Source organism: Zootoca vivipara, chromosome 1, assembly GCF_965207765.1.
Source record: "Zootoca vivipara chromosome 1, rZooViv2.hap1.1, whole genome shotgun sequence".
In the NCBI taxonomy this organism is placed as follows: Eukaryota; Metazoa; Chordata; class Lepidosauria; order Squamata; family Lacertidae; genus Zootoca; species Zootoca vivipara.
In genome coordinates, this window is record NC_142582.1 from 131130692 (window position 1) to 131153387 (window position 22696).

Sequence of the window (22696 nt, forward strand, 5' to 3'; positions counted from 1 at the left end):
CCGGCGCCAGCAGCGGCCATTTTATGGTGCCCATAGATGGGCAAACCGGCACCAGAAAAATGGCTGCCGGCAAGAGCGGATTTAAGGGAGATTTACGGGAGAGGAGCTCAAACGGGAGACCGCCGGGAAATAGTAATGAAAAACGGGGGTTTCCCGGGGAATACGGGGTACTTGGCAGCTATGCTCCGAAGAGAGCTATGCTCCTATGGATTTCCTCTTACTGCTGCCAATGCCCTAATTCAGACCTCCTTGAGTTCATGTATACATTGTGGTGGTGTTCATGACCGATCCTCTGGATGATTCTACCAAGCATTCCTAAGCAACTCAAGGCTACAGGTTTGCAAGTCGTCTTGAAAAGATAAACCTGCTAATCTGTTTAACCTTTTAAGACTCAGTCCTTCTCATTCCATCAGGGATGGCCGGAGCAAAGTACAGGGACTGGGCACATCACATGCAGAAGATCCCTATATTCAACCCCTGGCATCTCCAGTTAATGGGATTTCAGGAAGAGTCACAGCAAAGTGTCTCTGTCTGAGTCCCTTGGGGAAAACACGGCTGGTAAAAAGAGACAGTAGTGGGCTTGATAGACCATAAGATCTGAAGCTGCACAAGAGGAACCATTAAATGCATCTTTTCATTTAATATGCACTTTATAAGATGCAAAGAACAGTTGCTGAGGAGATGCAGGTTGCTGCGGGCAGAGAAGCAGAGGAGTTTGGCATCAATGGGTCATTTTCTCCTTGTGCAAATAGCAGCCTCAGAGGAAAGATTTTCCTCGGGACTACAGCAAAGGCTTAAATCCCCTCCTTTTTGTCTTCTGTGATCTGAATTTTCTCAGGTCTGTTGTGTGGGAATGTTCAGGGAGGCAGGAGAAGATATATTGTTTATTAATATCCTTCCTAACTTATGCTAGCAAGTTCCTTTACTTAGCAGGGTTTTGCATTCCCCTTTTAAACACACAGCAGATAGCTGGTTGCAGGCTTGTTTAAGCCTCTCACTATTAGATTCCTGGTAAGTCCCCTTATATTCCTCTTAAAAGAATAAGCACGCCACAATCTTGTGTAAAGTATATAAAAGAAGTTTACTCACATCATCAGTTCACAGTTGGATCCCTGAAGGCAAACTTAGTTTCAAAGTATATACATGTGAATCTATCCCATATGGGGATAATCCCAGTGTCTTCTGTTGGCTGAAAACCAACAGAGCATTTCTAGCTAGAAAGCTGCTCCAACGACGAAGGAAGTAAAAAAAAGAGAGAGATAGAGCTTCGTGCCTTGTGCTTTTGTTACCTGCACAGGTAAGATCACGCTCACCTCTAGTCACATGCAAAGGAATTATGTCCCAGCCCAGTAGGAAACAGGAAGTTTTGACTGCCTGGACCAAACATCCCCTTGCTTGTCCACTCTAGGAAAACAAGGAATGTTGTATTTGACTGCTACTTATTTATCACACCCCACGTGTCGGCCTTGCACCTGCTCCACCACTGGTTTCCACCCACTGATAGAACTCACCAAGCTGCTGATACTGTAGGCCAGTGGTTTCTAAACCTTTTGGGGTCCACTGGCCCCTTGGTTCCATAAACTCTTTCCCCCTATAGAAAGCATTATTCAGAAGAGAGGTTTGCATGACTCACTAAGAAAGGTAATAATAATAATAATTTTATTTGTTTGTTTGTTTGTTTGTTTATACCACACCATCTGGCTGGGTTTCCCCAGCCAGTCTGGGCAGCTTCCAACAAAAGAGTAAAAATACATTAAAACATTGGTTATTAAAAACTTCCCTAAACAGGGCTGCCTTCGGATGTCTTCTAAATACTAGTTGTTTATTTCTTTGACATCTGGTGAGAGGGCGTTTGACAGGACAGGCGCCACCACTGAGAAGGCCCTCTGCCTGGTTCCCTATAACTTCGCTTCTTGCAGGGAGGAAACCGCCAGAAGGCCCTCGGCGCTGGAGCTCTGTGTCCAGGCTGAACGATGGGGGTGGAGATGCTCCTTCAGGTATACTGGTCCAAGGCCATTTAGGGCTTTCAAGGTCAGCACCAACGCTTTGAATTGTGCTCGGAAACATACTGTAATAACACAGTGCAATTCAAAACCGTAACAGCTAATTGCACATTTACTCAAAATCCAATCAAAACTATTCCCGTTAATTTAACGGGCTTCATGATACTAGTTAATTTAATAAAATGGATGGACTTGACCCAGTGGTGCCTGTTCCAGCCCCCTCCTGCTGCCCTCTTGCCTCTTAACGGCCCCCAGGTAATCCCACTGCCTCCACTTTGGGAGCCACTGCTATAGAAAGAAACCCACGGCTTTTGAATCCTCAGTGTATGGCAGTCAAAGGCTATCCTGTGTCTAAAAATGGATTTTGCATTTGGATGTCAAGGCTTGTGACCTTCCTCACCCCCGGGGAGACTTTCCCATCCCTGTACTTATCCAAGCCTCGCACACTCTGATTCACCCGCCTCCTTTGCCACCAGATCTCTGATGCGCTGATAAGGAGAGTCCACTTGACAGAGGACCAGTGGGGCAAAGGAACCCTCTCCCCAAGGATGACGACAGACTTTGATCTCAACCTGGACAGCGGGCCTTTGCTGCAAACCATCCACCAGCTGGACTTCATGCAAATGAAAGGTAAATGTCAGAGCAAAGCTGTCTCTGTCTGTTTGGAAGGAATGGCAAGCATGAAATACGAGGGGGAGGAAAGGAACAGCAGGTTTAAAATAGCTGCAAGGTATACATTTATTCTAGGCATGTTATCTCCCATGCTTGAACAAAGTTCTCAGGGTGACTAACAATTGCATAATATTTAAATGTCTTTTTTAAAATAAAAAAAAACCACTGTTCCCTAGAAACCAGTTTTAAAAGCTGAGCTTTGCTGGTGAGTCTGGGTAGACAACATTTCCATATGGCTCAAGAAGAGTAATGTTAACTTGTTTCTTTAGAAATGTTACCAGTCTCCAAGTGGCAAGACACACACTCACTCTTCTTAGATAGAATCCTAGAGATTCACAACACCATCTTATTAAAACAGGAGCACAACAGACATGGAGCATAGAATCATAGAATCATAGAGTTGAAAGAGACCACAAGGGCCATCCAGTCCAACCCCCTGCCAAGCACGAAACACCATCAAAGCATTCCTGACATATGGCCGTCAAGCCTCCGCTTAAACACCTCCAAAGAAGGAGACTCCACCAACCACACTCCTTGGCAGCAAATTCCACTGTCGAACAGCTCTTACTGTCAGGAAGTTCTTCCTAATGTTTAGGTGGAATCTTCTTTCTTGTAGTTCGAATCCATTGCTCTGTGTCCGCTTCTCTGGAGCAGCAGAAAACAACCTTTCTCCCTCTTCTATATGACACCCTTTTATATATTTGAACATGGCTATCATATCACCCCTTAACCTTCTCTTCTCCAGGCTAAACATATCCAGGGATGTGAATCCCTTTTTACTGGGAAGTCATAGAATCATGGAACTGTAGGAAGGGACCCCAAAGGCCATCTAGTCCAAAACCCTGCAATTCAGGGAATCCTGCCCAAAGCCATCCCTGACGTGGTTAACAGCTAGACGCACCAACTCATTGCACCATTCTTATGTCCTTACCGGTAGTTGTGGACATAGCCTCTGGGCTAGGAAAATGACAATCCAGTGGACTTGTAAAAGGGCAAAAGAGTATTTGGAAATGATCCATAATGAATTGAAAAAAGCACTTTCCCCAAAAAAACTAGAGTCAAAAGGTTATTTATATGAGGTCCCAACCAAAGAAGAATGGCAACTTAAGTTGACAGAATATGCACAACTCGTAGACTTAACATATAGAATAATGCCAACTTTGCTGCCACATACACCCGGACAACACCATTACTGGCTCCAACAACATCCAACATACCATCTCAGGACTATTCAATTGCTCATCTTCTAACATTGTGTATGCCATCAAATGCCAACAGTGCCCTTCAGCTCTCTATATTGGACAAACAGGCCAAACCTTACGCCAAAGGATAAATGGACACAAATCTGATATCAGGAAGCACAAGACAGAGAAACCAGTAGGAGAACACTTCAATCTCCCAGGACATTCTATACAAGATCTCAAAGCAGCTGTTTTATTACAGAAAAATTTCAGAAACAGACTGGAAAGAGAAGTTGCTGAATTGCAACTCATTAGCAAGCTTAAAACCATGGAGCCACCTGGAATGAACAAAGACATAGGATTCTTATCTCATTATACATGATCAAGCTTTCCTTAGCACCTCAGCCCTTGCTTCCTCCCCTCCCGCAAGACCAATTGCAGCCATTAACAGTCGTTAACAGTCATCAACAGGTTTACCACTCCTATCAGCCCATCACCCATTCCCATCACCCCCACCCTCTGAATATACATAAGGGTCTGGTGGCTTCTTTTTCAGTGTATCTGATGAAGTGTGCATGCACACGAAAGCTCATACCAAAATAAAAACTTAGTCGGTCTTTAAGGTGCTACTGAAGGAATTTTATTTTATTTTATATAGAATAAGAGAACAAGAAGAACATACATTTAGAGAAGACTGGTAAAAGTTTATTGAATATATGCGAAATAATTGTGTGCAGGTGAAAATGCTGGTAGCATTAAGATAAATTCAACAGTGTAAACAAGTTTTGATGGACGCAAGAATAGAATATTGAATGGTATATTTTTGTGAAACGTGCAGGGATTTATGATATGTAAAATGAACCAGAGAAAGAGAAGAAGGGAAGTCATTGATATCTTAAGGATGTAAAATGAGTATTTCAAATTGTAAAACAGAAAATTCAATTAAAATTTTACAGAGAGAGAGAGAGAGAGAGAGAGGAAGGAAGGAAGGAAGGAAGGAAGGAAGGAAGGAAGGAAGGAAGGAAGGAAGGAAGGAAGGAAGGAAGGAAGGAAGGAAGGAAGGAAATGACAATCCGGGTTTCTCAGGATGGAAAATTCCCATGTTTACAGGCTTGCAGTTATGACTGTGCAATTGCCATTTTAGGAAACGGGGAAAATAAATCTGATGCAGAAATGGGAGCGTTTGCCTCCCTCCTTCCTCTGTATGCCGTTCATTCCAAGACCTGTTCTTCTTGCATTCAGACCACTGGGCACAGGGCATGCCCAGCTGCCGTTGCATCCGTTCCTCTCCTCCTTGCCAGCTCAGCTGCATTGGCACATCGCAACAGGCCCCATCTGGGGCAGGGCAGAGAGAGACGGCAAAAGGCAGGGCCGCCCAGAAGATGTTCGACCTGCCAGCTGCGAGGTGCCCGTCTGCTCCATTGTGGCACTTCAAAGCCTCGCAAGGGGGAAGGGACATCCAGACGCCTGTCTTGAAACAGGCTTTGTTGTAGGGCGACCCTCAGGGTGCCTGCCAAAGAACGCCACCCTGGGGGGAAATGGTAGGCTTTGTGGAGAACGGCACATCCCATGGCTAATTAGAAGGAAGTTCTGAACTGGCAATTTGGTCTCAGTTTGCAGTAATAACAGTATTTTTATAGCTTTTTTTTTCAAAAGTGGGGTTAATGAACAAGAATCATTGAGATGGCTGACTAATTTCTATACACTCGGTAATTTAGAATAAGAGAAAAACTGGCAAGTTTTATCTGGCCCTCAGGATTATCACCTACAATTCCAGTACAAAAACATATAATGCCAAGGTACAGAAAGGACACTACTTATATTACTTAAAGGGTTATTATAGCCAAGGACAGCCTCTTACACTAATTATTATTAGTTACAGGTAGGTAGCCGTGTTGGTCTGAGTCGAAACAAAATAAAAAAATTCCTTCAGTAGCACCTTAAAGACCAACTAAGTTTTTATTTTGGTATGAGCTTTCGTGTGCATGCACGCTGTATCTGAAGAAGTGTGCATGCACACGAAAGCTCATACCAAAATAAAAACTTAGTTGGTCTTTAAGGTGCTACTGTAGTAATTATTATTAATAATAATAATAATAATAATAATAATAATAATAATTTATACCCCAGCCACTCTGGGCGGCTTCCAACAAAAGATTAAAAATACATTAAAACATCAGTCATTTGAAACTTCCCTAAACAGGGCTGCCTTCTAAACATCAAATAGTTGTTTATTTCTTTGACATCTGATGGGAGAGCGTTCCACAGGGCGGGTGCCACTACCGAAAAGGCCCTCTGCCTGGTTCCCTGTCACCTCACTTCTCGCAAGGAGGGAATTTCCAGAAGGCCCTCGGGGCTGAACGATGGGGGTGGAGATGCTCCTTCAGGTATACTGGGCCAAGGCTGGTGGGAACTAAATTGGGATACAAAGTTCTGCTGCAGCATCATTCAGTCAGAGGCGGTGCAGAGGGGACAATCTGAACGGGACCTTGGTTTGTTGTGGTGGTTAATGAGAAACAAGTTCCAGGATCTGGCCCACCACCTGGGAATAAGCCAAATACCTGAAAGACCGACCCTCTTCGATGCTGCGATCGGCAGAGAGGGTCCTCTTGGTATTCCTCCCCCCTCAGAGGCTTGGGGTGATGGAGGGCCTTCTCTGTGTTGGCACCTTTCCTGTACAGCTTCCAACAAATGCTAAAGGCACACCTGCTTACCCTGGCTTCTGAGACGAGGCATAGGTTTTAGCACCCACCTGATTTTTTTTATTGTTGTAAGTTGTTTTAATGTTGCCTTTTAATGCTGTGGCCCCCTCCTGGGACCTTAGGGACACTTTGACTACTGCAATGCACTCTACACGGGGCTACCCTTGAAGGTGACCCGGAAACTACAACTAATCCAGAATGTGGCAGCTAGACTGGTGACTGGGAGCGGCCAGCGAGACCACATAACACTGGTCTTGAAAGACCTACATTGGCTCCCAGGACATTTTCGAGCACAATTCAAAGTGTTGGTGTTGACCTTTAAAGCCCTAAACGGCCTCAGCCCAGTATACATGAAGGAGTGTCTCCACCCCCATCGTTCAGCCTGGACACTGAGGTCTAGCTCCAAGGACCTTCTGGCGGTTCCCTCACTGCGAAAAGTGAAGCTACAGGAACCAGGCAGAGGGCCTTTTCGGTGGTGGCACCCGCCCTGTGGAACGCCCTCCCACCAGATGCCAAGGAAACAAACAACTATATGATGTTTAGAAGACATCTGAAGGCAACCCTGTTGAGGGAAGTTTTTAATGTTTGATGTTTTACCGTGCTTTTAATATTCTGTTGGGTGCTGCCCAGAGTGGCTGGGGAAACCCAACCAGATGGCGGGGTATAAATTATAATTATTAATATAATATTGGGCTGAAGGATGGGTAATAAGCCAACAAACTCTTCCGGAACTCAGAGGCCCCGATTTCCACCCTGGCTGGCGGTAGAAGTCGGGGTTACACTAACTTCTGTTTAGCTTCCTCCCCAGTGCCGGCCCCCCCAATCCTCCAGCTGGAAGAGTGCTGTACCCAGAACAACAGCGCCACCTTGTCGTGGAAGCAGCCGCCACTTTCCGTGGTGCAAGTAGACGGATACATCCTGGAGCTGGATGATGGGAACGGCGGTCAGTTCAGGGTACGTTTTATGGAGAGGCGCTTGTACCTTGTGGGGTGGGTGGGTGGGAGAATAGTGCTGGCTCTGGGTTTTAGAGTTGGAAGGGTTTTAGAGTTCATCTAGTCCAAGCCCCTGAAATGCAGGGATTAAAACCACTGCGTAGGCAATCGAGAATAGATTTGTGATGTGAGACTTGGGTGGGTGGAAAGCTAAGCCAGCACAGATGCCTTGCGGGGGGTGGGGGGTGGGGTGGCTGGCTTAATATAGCTGCCTCCAACCTCTTGGAAATAAATGGCAATTGAATCATAGAATCATAGAATCATAGAATCCTAGAGTTGGAAGAGACCGCAAGGGCCATCCAGTCCAACCCCCTGCCAAGCAGGAAACACCATCAAAGCATTCCTGACAGATGGCTGTCAAGCCTCTGCTTAAAGACCTCCAAAGAAGGAGACTCCACCACACTCCTTGGCAGCAAATTCCACTGCCGGACAGCTCTTACTGTCAGGAAGTTCTTCCTAATGTTTAGGTGGAATTGCTTCCTAGCCTCCTTGTTTCTCTGGGTAGCTGTGAGTTTCAGGGACAGTTACTCAACGATCAGTTTTCGTAGGAGCAGCAACAGTCAGTGTGGACAATATTGAGCCAGATGGTCCAGTGGTCTGGCTGCATACAGCAGCTTCCTGTATTGCCCTGTATATTTAAAGTAGGATCATTGCTCAGCGGCAGAGCACCCTGGTTCAATCCCCGGCATCTCCAAGTTGGGCTGGGAAAGGCTCCCTTCCTGAATCCCTGGAGAGCTGCTGCCAGTCAGTGTCCAAAATGTAGTCCAATGAGCACAAGCCAGCTTTCCACAATCCTAATTTTTTGGTCATTCAGCGATTGTTGTTGACTCAACTGAGGTTTGAGCCAGAGTCTTCCTTTGCCAACCTGATGCCTACCAATATTTTGGACTACAACTCTGACCGGCCCCCAACCAGCGTGGACTTTTGGAGTGGTAGTATGAAACATTTCTCAGAAAGGGCCCATTCCCTTCCCAACCTGTTTTTGAAGGACACTGCCAGACACTAGGAGAGAGAGAGAGAGAGAGAGAGAGAGAGAGAGAGAGAGAGAGAGAGAGAGAGAGAAGCCCACCTCCCAGGTAGAGGCTGGTTCAGCAGCCTGACTCTGCATACTGTGGGATGTAATCCACAGGGAGCAGTCAAATACAACATTCCTTGTTTTCCTAGAGTGGACATGCAAGAGGATATTGGTCTAGCCAGTCGAAACATCCTGTTTCCTCCTGGGCTGGAGCATCCTTCCTTGCATGTGACTAGAGGTGGGCATGACCTTACCTGTCCAGGTAACAAAAAGGACAAATCACGCAGCACTCTCTCTATATCTCTTTGACTTCCTTCTTTGTTTGACCAGCTTTTTAGCTAGGACTGCTATGCTAGCTTCCCAGACTGCATAAGCACTGGGATTATTCCCCCATATGGGGTAGATCCACATGTACATACAGTGGTACCTCGACTTACGAAGACGATCCATTCCGCGGCCGTCTTCGTAAGTTGAAGTCTTTGGTTGTTGAAGCGCGCTTCTGCGCATGTGCGAAGCGCATTATCGCACTTCTGCACATGCGCCGACCACGCTCGCCGCTTTGTGCAGGTGCAGAACGCGCACGAAAAGACTTCTGGGGTTGTCAACTTCGGAAGTCGAAACCTTCAGAAGTCGAATGCCTCCAGGAATCCAACTGTGAACTAATGTCAGTAAACTTCTTTAATTGGCTTTAAATAAGATTGCCGTGTCTTTATTCTTTTAAGAGGGATTAAAGGGAACTTACCAGGAACTATACAATTCATTCTGAGACAGACTGAATTGTATAATAGTGAGAGGCTCACACGAGCCTGCAACCAGCTATCTGCTGTGCGTGAGAAGGGGGATGTAAACTCTGCTAAGTAAAGGAACTTGCTAGCGCAAGTTAGGAAGGATTTTAATAAACAAATATATCCTCTCCTGCCACCCTGAGCATTCCCACACATACATCAGCTTTGTGTCTTTGGGTCCTTAGGAGGTGTATGTCGGGAAGGAGACGATGTGCACTGTGGATGGACTCCACTTCAACAGCACCTACAGTGCTCGGGTCAAAGCCTTCAACAAGACTGGGGTCAGCCCCTACAGCAAGATGCTGGTCCTGCAGACCTCCGAGGGTAAGTCATGGCTGCCGGGATCAGGGGTGAGGCATTTTCCACTGAAGAGCAGGCCCAGGCGGGGGGGGGTCCTTCCTTGCCTAGGCACACCTTAGGAATTCTTGCAGCAGATGCCCTTCCTTATTGGGTTGCTAAACTGGAGGACCCCCCCCCCCTTCCCTCAAAAAAGGAGAGAAATGGCACCCGGGAAAGAACGGAACTCAGGTGTCAAAAGTGATTTCTGTCCTCCCTGCCCCTTCCATTCCAAAAAGGTGTCACGCAGTTGGCCGTATTTTCTATTTGATAGTTGCATCCTGCTTTTCCAACTATGAACGGGGAGCTCAAAGCGGCTTGCGATAATCACAGCAGCATTGGAAAGCAACAAATGCGGCAGCGACCGCTCTATCTAATATCTAACGCAGTGGCGTATGAATAAAGCAAACGGGCAACAACAAATTCATCAGTTAATGTGATTTAGTAACGTCAGAATATGGGGAAGAGCTGATGATGACACCCTCTCTCTGGGGGGGGGGGGCTGCTTCTTTGCTCAGTGCGTCAGGCAGCCCACTCCCAGCCAGTGAGATCATTCACAGTTTTTTAATCTTGACTTCTTTTTCACCTTGTATGAGTCCACAGGTGCACCTACAGGTGGGAGCGCCTGCTGTTTTGTTGGAGCGCAGAGGCGGCTCCTTGAGATCCAGAGCCTATTTCTTCTCTCTCTCTCTCTCTCTCTCTCTCTCTCTCTCTCTCTCTCTCGTGGGAAACAGCTCCCATACTGCCTCCCTCTCTTCTGACATGCACACCCTTCAAACTCCCCCTTGGCCTCCATTCTCCTACTTCTCCCTTCAGCCCCTAATCGGGGTGAGGGGTGGGGTAGGCTCACCCCGTTTTGCCACTTGAGACAGAACAGGGATGGGCCACCCCCTCCCTGTGCTGTTCGCTTCACCACTGGCGCTGGGCCTCTCTAAGTTCCTGCATTGTGTGCCAGAGCCCACAAAGCACGGGCGGCAGCAGTGCCAGCTTCCGGCAGGGGACCTTGCCGAAATCTCACAAGATCTCCTGCTCTCCGTGAGCTCTAGCGAGGCGTCGGCAAGATGGAATCATAGAATGGCGGAGTTGGAAAGGACCCTGAGAGAGACCTCTAGTCCAACCCAGCAGTGGAGCGTGTATCCATGGCACCTGGGGGAGGCATAGCCCGCTGGGCACCAGCCCAGCCCCGGCCACCGCAGCCACTGCAATGGCCCCAGCCTCCAAAAGCAGCACAGGGCCTTGCAATGCTTTGCAAAGGGGCTCGAGGCCGGGGCTGGGATCAGAAGGTGCGTGGCATCCTTCTCAAGGCACCCTACCCGAACAGCTTTGCGAGGCTGGGATCTGATCATACTCCAGCCTTGCTGAATCAAGGAAGGTGGCACGAGCAGCATAGCTGCCAACCCTCCCTTTTTTTTTTGCGGGAAACTCCCTTATTCCAAGCCACAGCGGGCAACTTTCCCTTTTTTTGCTGGAAATTCCCTTATTCCAGCGCCGTTTCCCGCTGCTATCCTGGATTGTTAGATATACCGTAGACTGTCCCCGGGACAGGTGAGGCTGCTGATCCCTTATTTTCAAATCTGAAATTTGGACAGGTATGGTGAGCAGTGCTCCCCGCAAAAATGCACCTGGAGCAATTACCCTGGGAGTCTCGCCCCTCCCAACACTGGGAGAAGCCAGTGTGGTGCAGTGGTTACGAGCGGTAGACTCGTAATCTGGGGAACTGGGTTCGCGTCTCCGCTCCTCCACATGCAGCTGCTGGGTGACCTTGGGCTAGTCACACTTCTCTGAAGTCTCTCAGCCCCACTCACCTCACAGAGTGTTTGTTGTGGGGGAGGAAGGGAAAGGAGATTGTTAGCCGCTTTGAGACTCCTTCGGGTAGTGATAAAGCGGGATATCAAATCCAAACTCTCCTTCTACATCCCTAGTCCAACCCCTTGCAAGGCAGGAATCGCAGCTCAAGCATCCTTGACAGGTGGGTCCCCCAACCTCTGCTTTAAAATCTCCAGGGAAGGAGAGTCCACAGCCACTGTCTCCTCTTACTGTTCCACAGCTCTTACTTGCCGAAAGATAAGGTTTGCTTGCTCAAGGATTTCTGCTGAGGAGTTGGTGTGCGTGTGTGTGCATCCATCCATGCACACGTGTATATCTATAGATTTGGATCCAGCTTTGTAGATCTGTATATGCACAGTTGTGAATACAGGGTTGCGTCCGACACTGAGCTAGCAGAATGCCGCGGGTGGGGTGGGGTGGGGCTTCCCCTTCCTCTCCTCTCCCTGCGAGCCTCCCCAAAATTGGTAATGCCATAACTGGGAGCTGACGTCCCCCCACCAGGGGCCCCGCTCCCCGTTGGAGACTCCACCCCCCTCTTTGCATTTGCACAGGTAAGGGCTTGGCTGCCTTTGTTGGAATCGCCTCTTTGGGAGCTCTGACCTTCAGTTTCCCTTAATCTTGCATCTAGACTCCGAACCGGAGGAGCAAGCCCTGACTTTCCCCGTGCCTTTGGAAAGGCTGCAGCTGCGTAGATCGAGCCCCTTCTCTTCCACCCTTAACCTGCAAAACAGCTTTCCGGGGAGATCCTACTTTGAGCTCAGATCCTCGTCCCACCAAATGAGCTTGCACTCTTCTTTGCAATCTCTGAATTCGGCCGGTGGGTGAGCCGAGCGTGCCTGGCGTTGCCTCTTGAGCTGTGCTTCTGGACGTCCCCCCGTTTATGTTTTGGGGGGTTCGGTTCTTGTTTTGTTGCTGTTTGCTTCTTCTTTTTTTGCTTTCCTTTTTATCTTTTATTTTGGGGGGCGGCTCCTCCCCGTCTTCCCCTGCCCACGGCATCCATGTGAGATGGGACTTGCTGTTCTATGTTGTCAGTGGCCCGTGTTCCACTGTGGAGGAAACTCTGAGGATGTAGACATGATGTGCGACGTGTTTGTTTCTGTGTAATAAGTTTGTAGCACCAGCAAGCAAGGGAGTCATTGCTGACATCCTGTCTCCTTTATGTGGACCTGAAGTCAGAAGTCTTTGAGACAGAGAAGGGGGGGGGGAGTCACAAATGTGCAAAGTTCAAATAGCATTTAGAAGGATTTAAAAACAAAACAAAAACTATTTACATACAGTATTCTATTTATTATATTTCTGCCCTGCTGTTCCTCCCAAAGGAGCCCAGGGCAGGCAGCAATGACTGGATTTCACCACTAGATTGAGGAACTTTAAAATGCAACTTGAGGGTATAACACAGTCTTTGCCAGGCATCCCCAAACTGTGGCTCTCCAGATGTTTTAGCCCACAACTCCCATGATCCCTAGCTGACAGGACCAGTGGTCAGGGATGATGGGAATTGTAGTCCAAAACATCTGGAGTGCCCAAGTTTGGGGACGCCTGGTCTTTGCTAACCTGGTGCTCTGCAAATATTTTTGGACTACAACTCCCATGAACACCCAGCCAGAACCCTCAGGAGCGTATGGCCATGCTGCCTGAGGCTGATGGGAGTTGTAGTCCAACACCACTCTTGAGCACCAGACTGGTGAAAGCTGCTGAATCAGCAGGTTGGATCACAGATGTGCCAATGATCAGGGATGATGGGAGTTGTAGTCCAGCAATATCTGGAATGCATCACACCGGCTAACTGTGGCACAGCATTATCAGCAAACAGATTGGACCAGGAAATGTCTCCCTAACAAGCTGAACTTCCCCCAGTGCAGAGGTTTTGGTGCAGGACAGGAGAGCCAATGCGGTCTCTCTGGATGTTGGGGTGCAGCACCCATCACCTCCAGCCAGATTGGCTAGTGGCCAGCGGCCAGAGGAGCTGCTGTCCAACAACATCTGGAAGGCAAAATGTTTGCTGCTGCCATGTAGGATAACATCCCAGCTGCATTTGGGTTCCTGAAGGCGTATAATTCCTTGGTGGGAGATGGGTGTCCACTGTCGGTAACACTGAATCTGTGGCCAGGCCCCACACATTTATTTGTGATTTATTTCCTAAAATGTATACACCACTGGATTGTAAAAACAACAACAACACACACACACACTTCAAAGCAGCTTACAAAAAAGAAAATGAAGATTAAAATGGTCACAAAGAAAAATAATTTAAGACATTCGATAGGTTTTAAATAACGATAAGCTAAAAGCAGCTTAGGACGCGGGTGGTGGCGCTGTGGGTTAAACCACAGAGCCTAGGGCTTGCCGATCAGAAAGTCGGCGGTTCGAATCCCCGTGACGGGGTGAGCTCCTGTTGCTCGGTCCCAGCTCCTGCCACCTTAGCAGTTCGAAAGCACATCAAAGTGCAAGTAGATAAATAGGTGCCGCTACAGTGGGAAGGTAAACGCCGTTTCCGTGCGCTGCTCTGGTTCACCAGAAGCGGCTTTGTCATGCTGGCCACATGACCTGGAAGCTGTACGCCGGCTCCCTCGGCCAATAATGCGAGATGAGCGCCGCAACCCCAGATTCGGTCACGACTGGATCTAACGGTCAGGGGTCCCGTTACCTAAAAGCAGGTTAAGGCTTGCATCAGCTATCTAAACATCTGGGCAGGCTTGTCTGGACAGAAACATTTTCAGCAGGCACCAGAAAGAGTTCCGAAGTGTAGGCACCACCACACAAATAGATCCAGTTCTTGCAAGCGCAGAACGGGTCTTACATGGCGTCTGCAAAAGTGCCAGTTCCGCAGATTGAAGCGGTCAAGTGGGCATGTAAAGGGCAAGGTGATTTCCACTGTGATGCCTTCAGCAAGAGAGCAACCAGTGAGAAGGAAGGTTCTAGAAAGTTATCCTGAGCCTTGGGTGTGATAGTGGGTCTTCACATGCATTTTCCTGCGCCAAGCGGGATATGCCGGAATTCCGGTGCCAAGGCCTCATGCCTCTCTCCGCAGCCACCGCCCACCCTCCCCCTCCCACCTTTCCAAGAACCAACCTTTTCAGTTTGGGTTGTTTTTTGTTTTTTTTTAAAAGGATTCTCCCGTTGCTACAAGCTTACGCTGGTGTAACCCCCATCGGCATCTGCCTGACACCGGCGTAAGCTCCAGGAGAATGGCCCTGACATAAATTTCTTTCTTTCTGACCACCCCATAATTTGGAATGAGGAATGGCACAGTCTTTCAGCTGCTGGGCTACACCGAGGGGCTGGGCCCACAATCCCAGCTTCATTATATTTTCCCCCATCGTGCTTTTATGGGTTACCCCATCCCACTGCTTTTGTGCGACTGGCTTTCGACATACTCCATCCCCAAACGTTTCTGATCTTGTGTCCCGTGTTCCAAGAGTTGGTGGTGCTTCCTGCTTCCTTGTCCGTTCCTGGAGTTTGTATCTTTGGAGTCAATCGGTCTCAAGCTGGGCGTGTGGTGTTGGGAGGGGGGGCGGATTTGTGGGGTGGGGGTAGGGATGTGGGGGCGGGGATAAACTGGATTCGGTTCTCTTTTAAAAAGCAAACCTGCACAGTTTACGCTTTCTGAAATAACGAGCAAACCGAAACGTCGCCATCGTTTGAGATTTGCCGTTCTCCAAACTTTGCAGCGCAGTTCTCCAGCCAAGCAGTTTGTGCAAAAATGAATCTCTTAAAGGGAAATTGATAGATTTGTGGAGATAACATATAAAAAACGCATTCTCTTGGGAGGAATTGCTTTGCAAAAATGTGCAAGTGAAGCAATGTTGCGTACAAAACAAGTGTGTATTATGTTGGCGAATTTTCGTGAGAATATCTTTCTTTAAAATTCACAAACTGGTGTGGAAATGTGGAGAACTTGAGAGTGGGGAAAGAGGAAACAGAGAGGGTGTGAAATTCACAGATTCACCTATCCTTAGATGGTTGGAGCTCAGGTCTCCTCATCCCTAAAAGTGACACCTTTTGCTTCTCTTAGAAGACATTGCACAATGGGAAATTGCCAAAATAATAATAATTAAGGTCACAATTCCCTAAGTTGGTACGAGTCCAGATTCATTTAAAAGGCTTTTGCTAAATTCCACATAATCAGGGTTATAGGCATTTCCATACCTGCCAAGTTCCGGCCTGAGAAATAAGGGACTGGACCGAAAGTAGCAGACCAGAAGTCGCGCTGCAGCCATTTTGAAACTGGGCAAAGCAGCATCAAAAGTCGCTTCTGAGCATGCTCTGCCCAGTTCCAAAATGGCCACTGCGCCAGAATAAACCGGGGGAAAACAAAAAAAAATATGTTTTTTTTTTCTGCTGGGGGCAGCTGGAAAAACGGGGGTTTCCCGGGGAATACGGGAGACTTGGCAGCTATGGGCATTTCTTCCATTGATGCTCAAATTCCACCCCCACCAATTCATTCTCCGATTTATGCAAACTCAATTAGGCATCCTTATTTTTATTTTTTCATCCATTAATACTGGCCCTGTGATTTTCAAGTCTTTGCCAACACACACACGAAAAAGAACAGTGATGGAGAAGGAGAAATGAGGGCGATTCTTTTACTGTTTTTACAAGGTTGTTTTAAAACTGTTTTTAGAAGTTGTAATTGACTTCCACTATTGACTTGCTTGCTGCCCTGGACTCCTTCGGGAGGAAAGGCAGAATATAAGTATTTATTATTATTATTATTATTATTTATCATCACCATCATAGAATTGTAGAGTTGGAGGGGACCCTAAGGGTCATCCAGTCCAGCCCCCTCCAATGCAGGAATCACAGCTAAATACTGAGAAGATGATAAGAGCCCTCTAGGGTAAGACTACATTTCCACCTAGAGCTAACCTTTCCAAGCACCAGCCACAGCCCTCCTTTGGCACCTTCCCTTTACCACCTGGGGCAACCGGTACCCCTGAAGCTGGAACCTCTAGTCCAGGCTTCCTCAACCCCGGCCCTCCAGATGTTTTGAGGCTACAATTCCCATCATCCCTGACCACTGGTCCTGCTAGCTAGGGATCATGGGAGTTGTAGGCCAAAAAACATCTGGAGGGCCGAGCTTGAGGAAGCCTGCTCTAGTTGCATGGCTAATGGTTGATGGTAGACCTCTCCACTGGGTTGTCTAAAAGCCAGTGGCAGGGAGTTCCACTGACTCTGCGCTGTGTATGGTCAAAGTGCCACTTGTTGCTTGCCTTGAATCCGCTGCTCTCAATCCACTTCAGGGGTGCCAGGTCTGGGTTCCAGGAGCTTTGACTCCAACTCCCATCAGCCCCTGCCAGCACGATTGGGGCCGATGGGAGTTGGGAGTCCAATTGACCTGGAGAGACGCAGGTTGGTGGAAGGCCCATGTCTCTGGTTCTGATGGTGGCCGTCTCGCTTTGTAAGTGAATCTGGCAAATCCGTTTCGGTGGCTGACGCCCGCGGGTGCCCCAGCTGCGTGGCTTCTGCTGCCCAAGTCCGGTTGCCCTTTCTCAGTGTCGACGTATGAAATGCAGTGTGTGTCTTTATAGGTTTTGAGGCTCAGTCAGGACCTTTCTCCCAATTGGGCAAGTATATACTTCCTTCCACATTTCGGTGGCATTTGTTTCGGTCACTTGTTTTTAACCCTCGACTCCCCCCCATTCGTATGTGACAAGGACAGACCCCCCCAGCTATACACCCGATGTTTAAACTAACACTATGTTTGGTCCAGTCTGTTCCCCCCACACACCTTGTTTGTAACACCTTTGAGGGGTGGTGGGAGAGGGGATGCAGCCCAGGAAGCGATTCTGAAATGAGAAACAGCTGTTTTCAGCTAGAGGGAGAAGCCACCAGCTCATAAGAATAGAAGTAAATACTCAGAACCTGCTAGAATGCCTTTGGAGGAAGGCTGGCTTAGATATATCACAGTTAAGCAGAGATTTGAATCCAGATCTCCCTGGTCTGAGCAAACTTACTCTCAGCATCACATCACACCTGGCTCAAGGTGTCCATTGGAGCCTCTGAAACTCATAAGGGATGAATGGATCAAGTTATGGCACTATGGAAGCAGTCTTATAAGCCTAGCTTGGAGTCAACCCTTTGACGAAGTAAAATTTAGACCTGGTTTTTCTTTCTTTTATTTTTTTAATTGGGTGGGCAATTCTACTTGGTTTCTTAGCCAAGTTTTGGGAAGGCAGGAGGAGCTAAAGGAAGCCAGCCTCTTGCAGAATTTGGTAGCCTTTCCTTGAGCCCTTCCCTGCCTGCAGAAGCTGTGTGGTCTCCGGTACACATTATGTATAACTGTGCGAGGTTTCTGCTAATGCCAAATTGACGTGCCAGCTTTGGCCGGGAGGGGGCATACAAAATATGCAGCCAGGAGACAAAGCTACAAACAGAAGCCGCAATGAAGCCTGCTTTTGTTGGCGCTTTTGTCCTCTATCAATGCCGACGCCTCTTCTCATTTGTTCCCCTCCATGCATTTCGCTCGGAACGACGACAGTTGATATTAAAAAACTGGTAGCAGGTAGGAGATGCATGGAGCCAAGGGAGCCTACCGACTGACTGCAACAGTTTGTGTGTGTGCTTTGAAAACTTTGTGGCACGTGTGTTGTCCTCTAGGCGACATCTTGCCCGTAGGAATTCCGGTAACCAAGTCTAAGCCGTGCATTTGGCACATGCCCAGATCGCTACCCCAAAGCTCTGTGAGTTCCCAGTTGGCGCAGCAAAACTCAGCAACCCAACGGCATCCTCTGTTGTCCTCTGCATTGGGACCAGGCCCGGTGCGTCCATTTAGGCGGACTAGGCCACTGCCTAGGGTGCGAAAATGGAGGGGGCGCTGCCGAGCCTGCCCCGCAAAACCCCCGCCGCGCCACCGCCGCCCTCCCAAGGCGCGCGCTTGCGCTCCTCCCGCCTATGGAGGGGACGCTGTGAGCTCCCCAGCGGCTGCAGTGAGCAAGCAGTGGCAGCGTCCGCAGCTGAAGCCTTCAACTATGGGCGCTGCCGCCGCCGCTGCCACCGCCGCTCGCTCGCTGCAGCCGCCGCTGAGGAGCTCAAAGCGTTCCCTCCACAGGCGGGAGGGCGCCGAGCTCCCCTCTTGGCCTGCGCTCCTCCCGCCAATGGAGGGGACGAAGGGGCATCAGCGGTGTGTGTGCGTGCGTGCGTCATGACGCATGCGCGCCCAGGGGCGCCAGAAGGTGTTTTGCTTAGGGCGCAAAAAGCCCTAGCACCGCACCTGATTGGGACAATGTGCAAATGTAGTGAAAAGCCTATATAGCCAGGGAGCAAAGCAGGCAAAGGCAAGGGCAATCAGGCAGCCAAGTCTGCAGGCCCAGGGCAGCCCTGCCATTAGACAGAGTGAGACACCTGCCTTCAGGCGGAGGGTGCAGGGGAGGGGCATCAGCCCCTGGCTCTTCCCCATGAGCCCGTGCTCCACCCATTTCCCGTTCTTCCCTATATTTGTCACATGCAACATGGTTTCCATTCTGCCGCAAGTCCCCTTCCAACAAAAACTAAACCATTTATCTCCCTACCTGCGGTGGGGAATTACGCAGCTTGCATAACTTACACAGGGAGGGATTCATAGAGAGGAATTTCTGTGCCTCCCTTTGGATATGTCCTCAGAACAGGGCCGGCCCTGCCATGAGGCAGAGTAAGGCAAGTGCCGCAGGCGGCACATACGGATGAGCATTGAGTGGAGAGCCCTCGGGGTGCAGTGGAGGATGTTGAAATAAGATACAACGGTCTGCTGAGCTTTTGTACGTGGAATGAGACTGGGTGGTGGTAACTTCTTGGCCCCTGCTTCAGGCGGCAAAATGACTTGGGCCGGCCCTGTCCCAGAAAGCATGTGGAATCATGGCCTTGGACCAACCTGCAACTCTCCTCCTCCTCCTGCATGCCTGCATGGAATGCATTTTGTGCCTTTCCCCACCACCACCCCAGTCCAGGGACTGCCATCCCATTCACACAGGTAACTGCTCTTCCCATTGCAGTGGCCTGGTTTTCGTTTGACCCAAATACGGCCCACTCGGATGTCATCTTCTCCAACGACAACCTGACCGTCACCTGCAACAGCTACGACGACCGGGTGGTGTTGGGCAAAACGGGCTTCTCCAAGGGGCTCCACTACTGGGAGCTGCACATCGACCGCTACGACAACCACCCGGACCCGGCCTTTGGTGTGGCCCGCATGGATGTTCTCAAGGACGTCATGTTGGGGAAAGACGACAAGGCCTGGGCCATGTACGTGGACAACAACCGGAGCTGGTTCATGCATAACAATTCACACACCAACAGGTATGTGGCCCCAGGGCATCTCTTGCTCCCTCTGTCTCTCCCCCCCCCCCATCCTCTGAACGTTGGAAGGTTCAGGACGCACAAAAGGAAGCACGCAGTTAGACTATGGAACTCCCTGCCACAAGAGGTAGTGCGATGGCCACCAACTTGGATCGTTTTAGAAGAGGGTTACGATAATTCAGACTGAAATCCCCAGGTGTCAAAAAAGGTTATTTATGTATGCTACTACTGCGGCCTGTGTTTTGTCAGCCCCAAAATGGAAAACGAGCGAGGTCCCAACCAAAAAAGAATGGCAACTTAAGTTGACAGAATATGTGCAGCTCGCAGGCTTAACATATAGGAGAACAAGAAGAACGTACATTTAGAGAAGATTGTGCAGTGTTTATATGGGAAATAATTCTGTACAGCTGAAAACGCTGGCAGCATTGAGATAAATTCAACAGTGTAAACAAGTTTTGATGGATGCAATAATGGAATATTGTATGGTCTAGTTTTTGTAAAATGTGCAGGGATTTATGAAATGTAAAATGAACCATGGAAAGAGAAGAAGGGAAGTCATTGATATCTTAAGGATGTAAAATGAGTATTTTAAATGGTTAAACCGAAAATTTAATAAAAATTTGCACACACAAACACACACACAGTGCTTTTTTCTGGGGGGATGCAGGGTTACACAAACCCCTAAACATTTTGTGAATCTTTATACTTTTGTTCATTTTCTGCATTTATTTTTCCTGATTTGAACTATAAAATGGTGATTTTATTGAGTCAAAATGAGAGTACCCCTAAACTTTTTTTAAAAAAGAAAAAGCACTTTGTGTGTGCGTGTAGAGAGAGAAGAGGGTTAGGATAACCATAGACTTGTACGGTTGGAAGGGACCCCAAATGTCATCTAGCCCAACCCCCTGAGCTAATGAGGAGCGCTTTCTTTCTCTGCAGGACTGAAGGGGGCATCACCAAAGGGGCTACGGTCGGGATCTTGCTTGATCTAACCAGGAGGACCTTGACCTTCTCCATCAATGAGGACCAGCAGGGGCCAGTGGCCTTTGAGAACCTGGAAGGTGTCTTCTTCCCTGCTGTCAGTCTGAACAGGAATGTGCAAGTAAGGAGGAGCGGGAAGGAGTCTGGGCCTCTGGGAGGCTTATTGGATCTCGAGATGAGGCTGGAGAGGGGCAGGGCAGAGAGTGGGAAGAGCAGGAATCAGAACAGGGGAACCAGAGTTGCGTTGGCTGGCCATGACGGGAGTTGCAGTCCAAAACAGCCGGAGGGAAGCTGAAATATACTCGGAGTCGAGAGTGAAGTTCATGCTCTTTATTCAGCTCATAGTCATCAAGGAGAAGAGAAGAATGGCTCTTTCCCCAAAACCATCTGCTTATATACGTTATTTACACAATGGGCCTTGCGTGATTGGCTACTTCAGGGCTACACCTGTGGGCCAATCAGGTTGTGGATTGACTTCTGCCTGCAGCCTGATTGGCTGCTCCTACAGGCCAATCAGGTTGCAGATTCACTTCTGCCAGCTGCCTGATTGGCTGCTCCTGCAGGCCAATCAGGTTGCGGATTCACTTGAACCTGGAGTTGGATTGGGTAGCCCCTCAACTCCTGGTGACTTCCTGGGAAAAGTTCAGGCTCAGCCATTTCCCACTGAAACCAAAGGGAGAGATTCATGGAGGAGAAGGGGATCAATGACTCCTGTTCATGAAGGCCGTACTCTGCCCCCATGGTCGGAGGCAGCCATGCTCCTGAATACCAGTTGGCCACCGTGAGAGCAGGATGTTGGGCCAGATGGGCCGCTGGCCTCATCCAGCAGGCTCTTCTTATATTCTTACATGAATCAGGGCTGGATTATGAGCCTACATTTCTGTGCATGCACCTGCTTAGAATCATAGAATTGTAGAGTTAGTAGGGGCCCCAGGGGTCATCTAGTTCAACCCCCTGAAATGCAGGAATCTTTTGCCCAACGCGGAGCTCGAACCTACAACCTTGAGATTAAGAGTCTCATGCTCTACCAAGTGAGCTACCAAGGCTTGACTGGGTTCCAAAAGAACTGAAAGGTAGAATCAGTAGTAAATGGTTGCCTACACAGAATCTTTGAGATAAGGTCGGCTGCATATTTTTACTGGGGAGCAGAACTCTCTCTCTCTCTCTCTCTCTCTCTCTCTCTCTCTCTCTCACACACACACACACACACACACACACACACAGAGAGGGGGGGGTGTGATTCTTTGAGCATGGGAAGATCAAATCCTGCCAGCTGTGATGGGATTAAAAATGCCACCCCACCCGCTCAAGACATTTTCCTACCTGAGGCAAGAGACAAGATGGTGCCCTTCCCCAAGGCACAGACAGAAGCCCACTGGACTGGTGGTTGAATCTTACTGCAGTACTGGGAAAGGGAAGTGTCTTCCACTGCAGTTGAATGCAGCATGCCAACATACCACTCATAACCCCCGCAGCTCAGCACCTGCCACCTGAGGCTGCTGCCTCACTTTGCCGCATCGTAGGGCCGGCCCTGACACCTCTTGTTGAACCTTGTACTCAGAACCACCAAGGGTCCCTATTTTCCAGGGACGTCCCTGATTTAGAGATGCCGTCCCGGTTTCTGATTTGATCCGGGAATATCCCACTTTTTAGGGATTTCCCTATTTTCATTGGAGAATTGTTGGAGGGTATGGAGTTATCCAGGGGTCAGCAAGGGGCTGGTCCACTGTCCCTCAGACCTGGGGGGGGGGGAGGTGGACTATATTTGGGGGGGGGAATGAATGAATTCCTATGCCCCACAAATAACCCCGAGGTGCATTTTAAATAAAAGCACACTTTCTACTCATGTAAAAACACCTGGCAGGCCCCACAAATAACCCAGAGATGCATTTTAAATAAAAGGACGCATTCTACTCATGTAAAAACAC

At 48.7% G+C, this 22696-nt stretch overlaps 1 protein-coding gene across 1 annotated transcript in view; it reads left to right on the forward strand.

Annotated features, from left to right (window-relative positions):
- The window catches only part of TRIM9 (tripartite motif containing 9), a 69457-nt gene that overhangs the window by 45196 nt on the left and 1565 nt on the right, over positions 1 to 22696 (forward strand). Inside the window, exons 5-12 of the mRNA XM_060276532.2 lie at positions 2480 to 2633; positions 7355 to 7512; positions 9536 to 9674; positions 12142 to 12330; positions 17045 to 17080; positions 17995 to 18018; positions 19484 to 19787; positions 20727 to 20889. Of these exons, the coding sequence (XP_060132515.2) occupies positions 2480 to 2633; positions 7355 to 7512; positions 9536 to 9674; positions 12142 to 12330; positions 17045 to 17080; positions 17995 to 18018; positions 19484 to 19787; positions 20727 to 20889 (1167 nt within the window). The remainder of the gene's footprint in view (positions 1 to 2479; positions 2634 to 7354; positions 7513 to 9535; positions 9675 to 12141; positions 12331 to 17044; positions 17081 to 17994; positions 18019 to 19483; positions 19788 to 20726; positions 20890 to 22696) is intronic.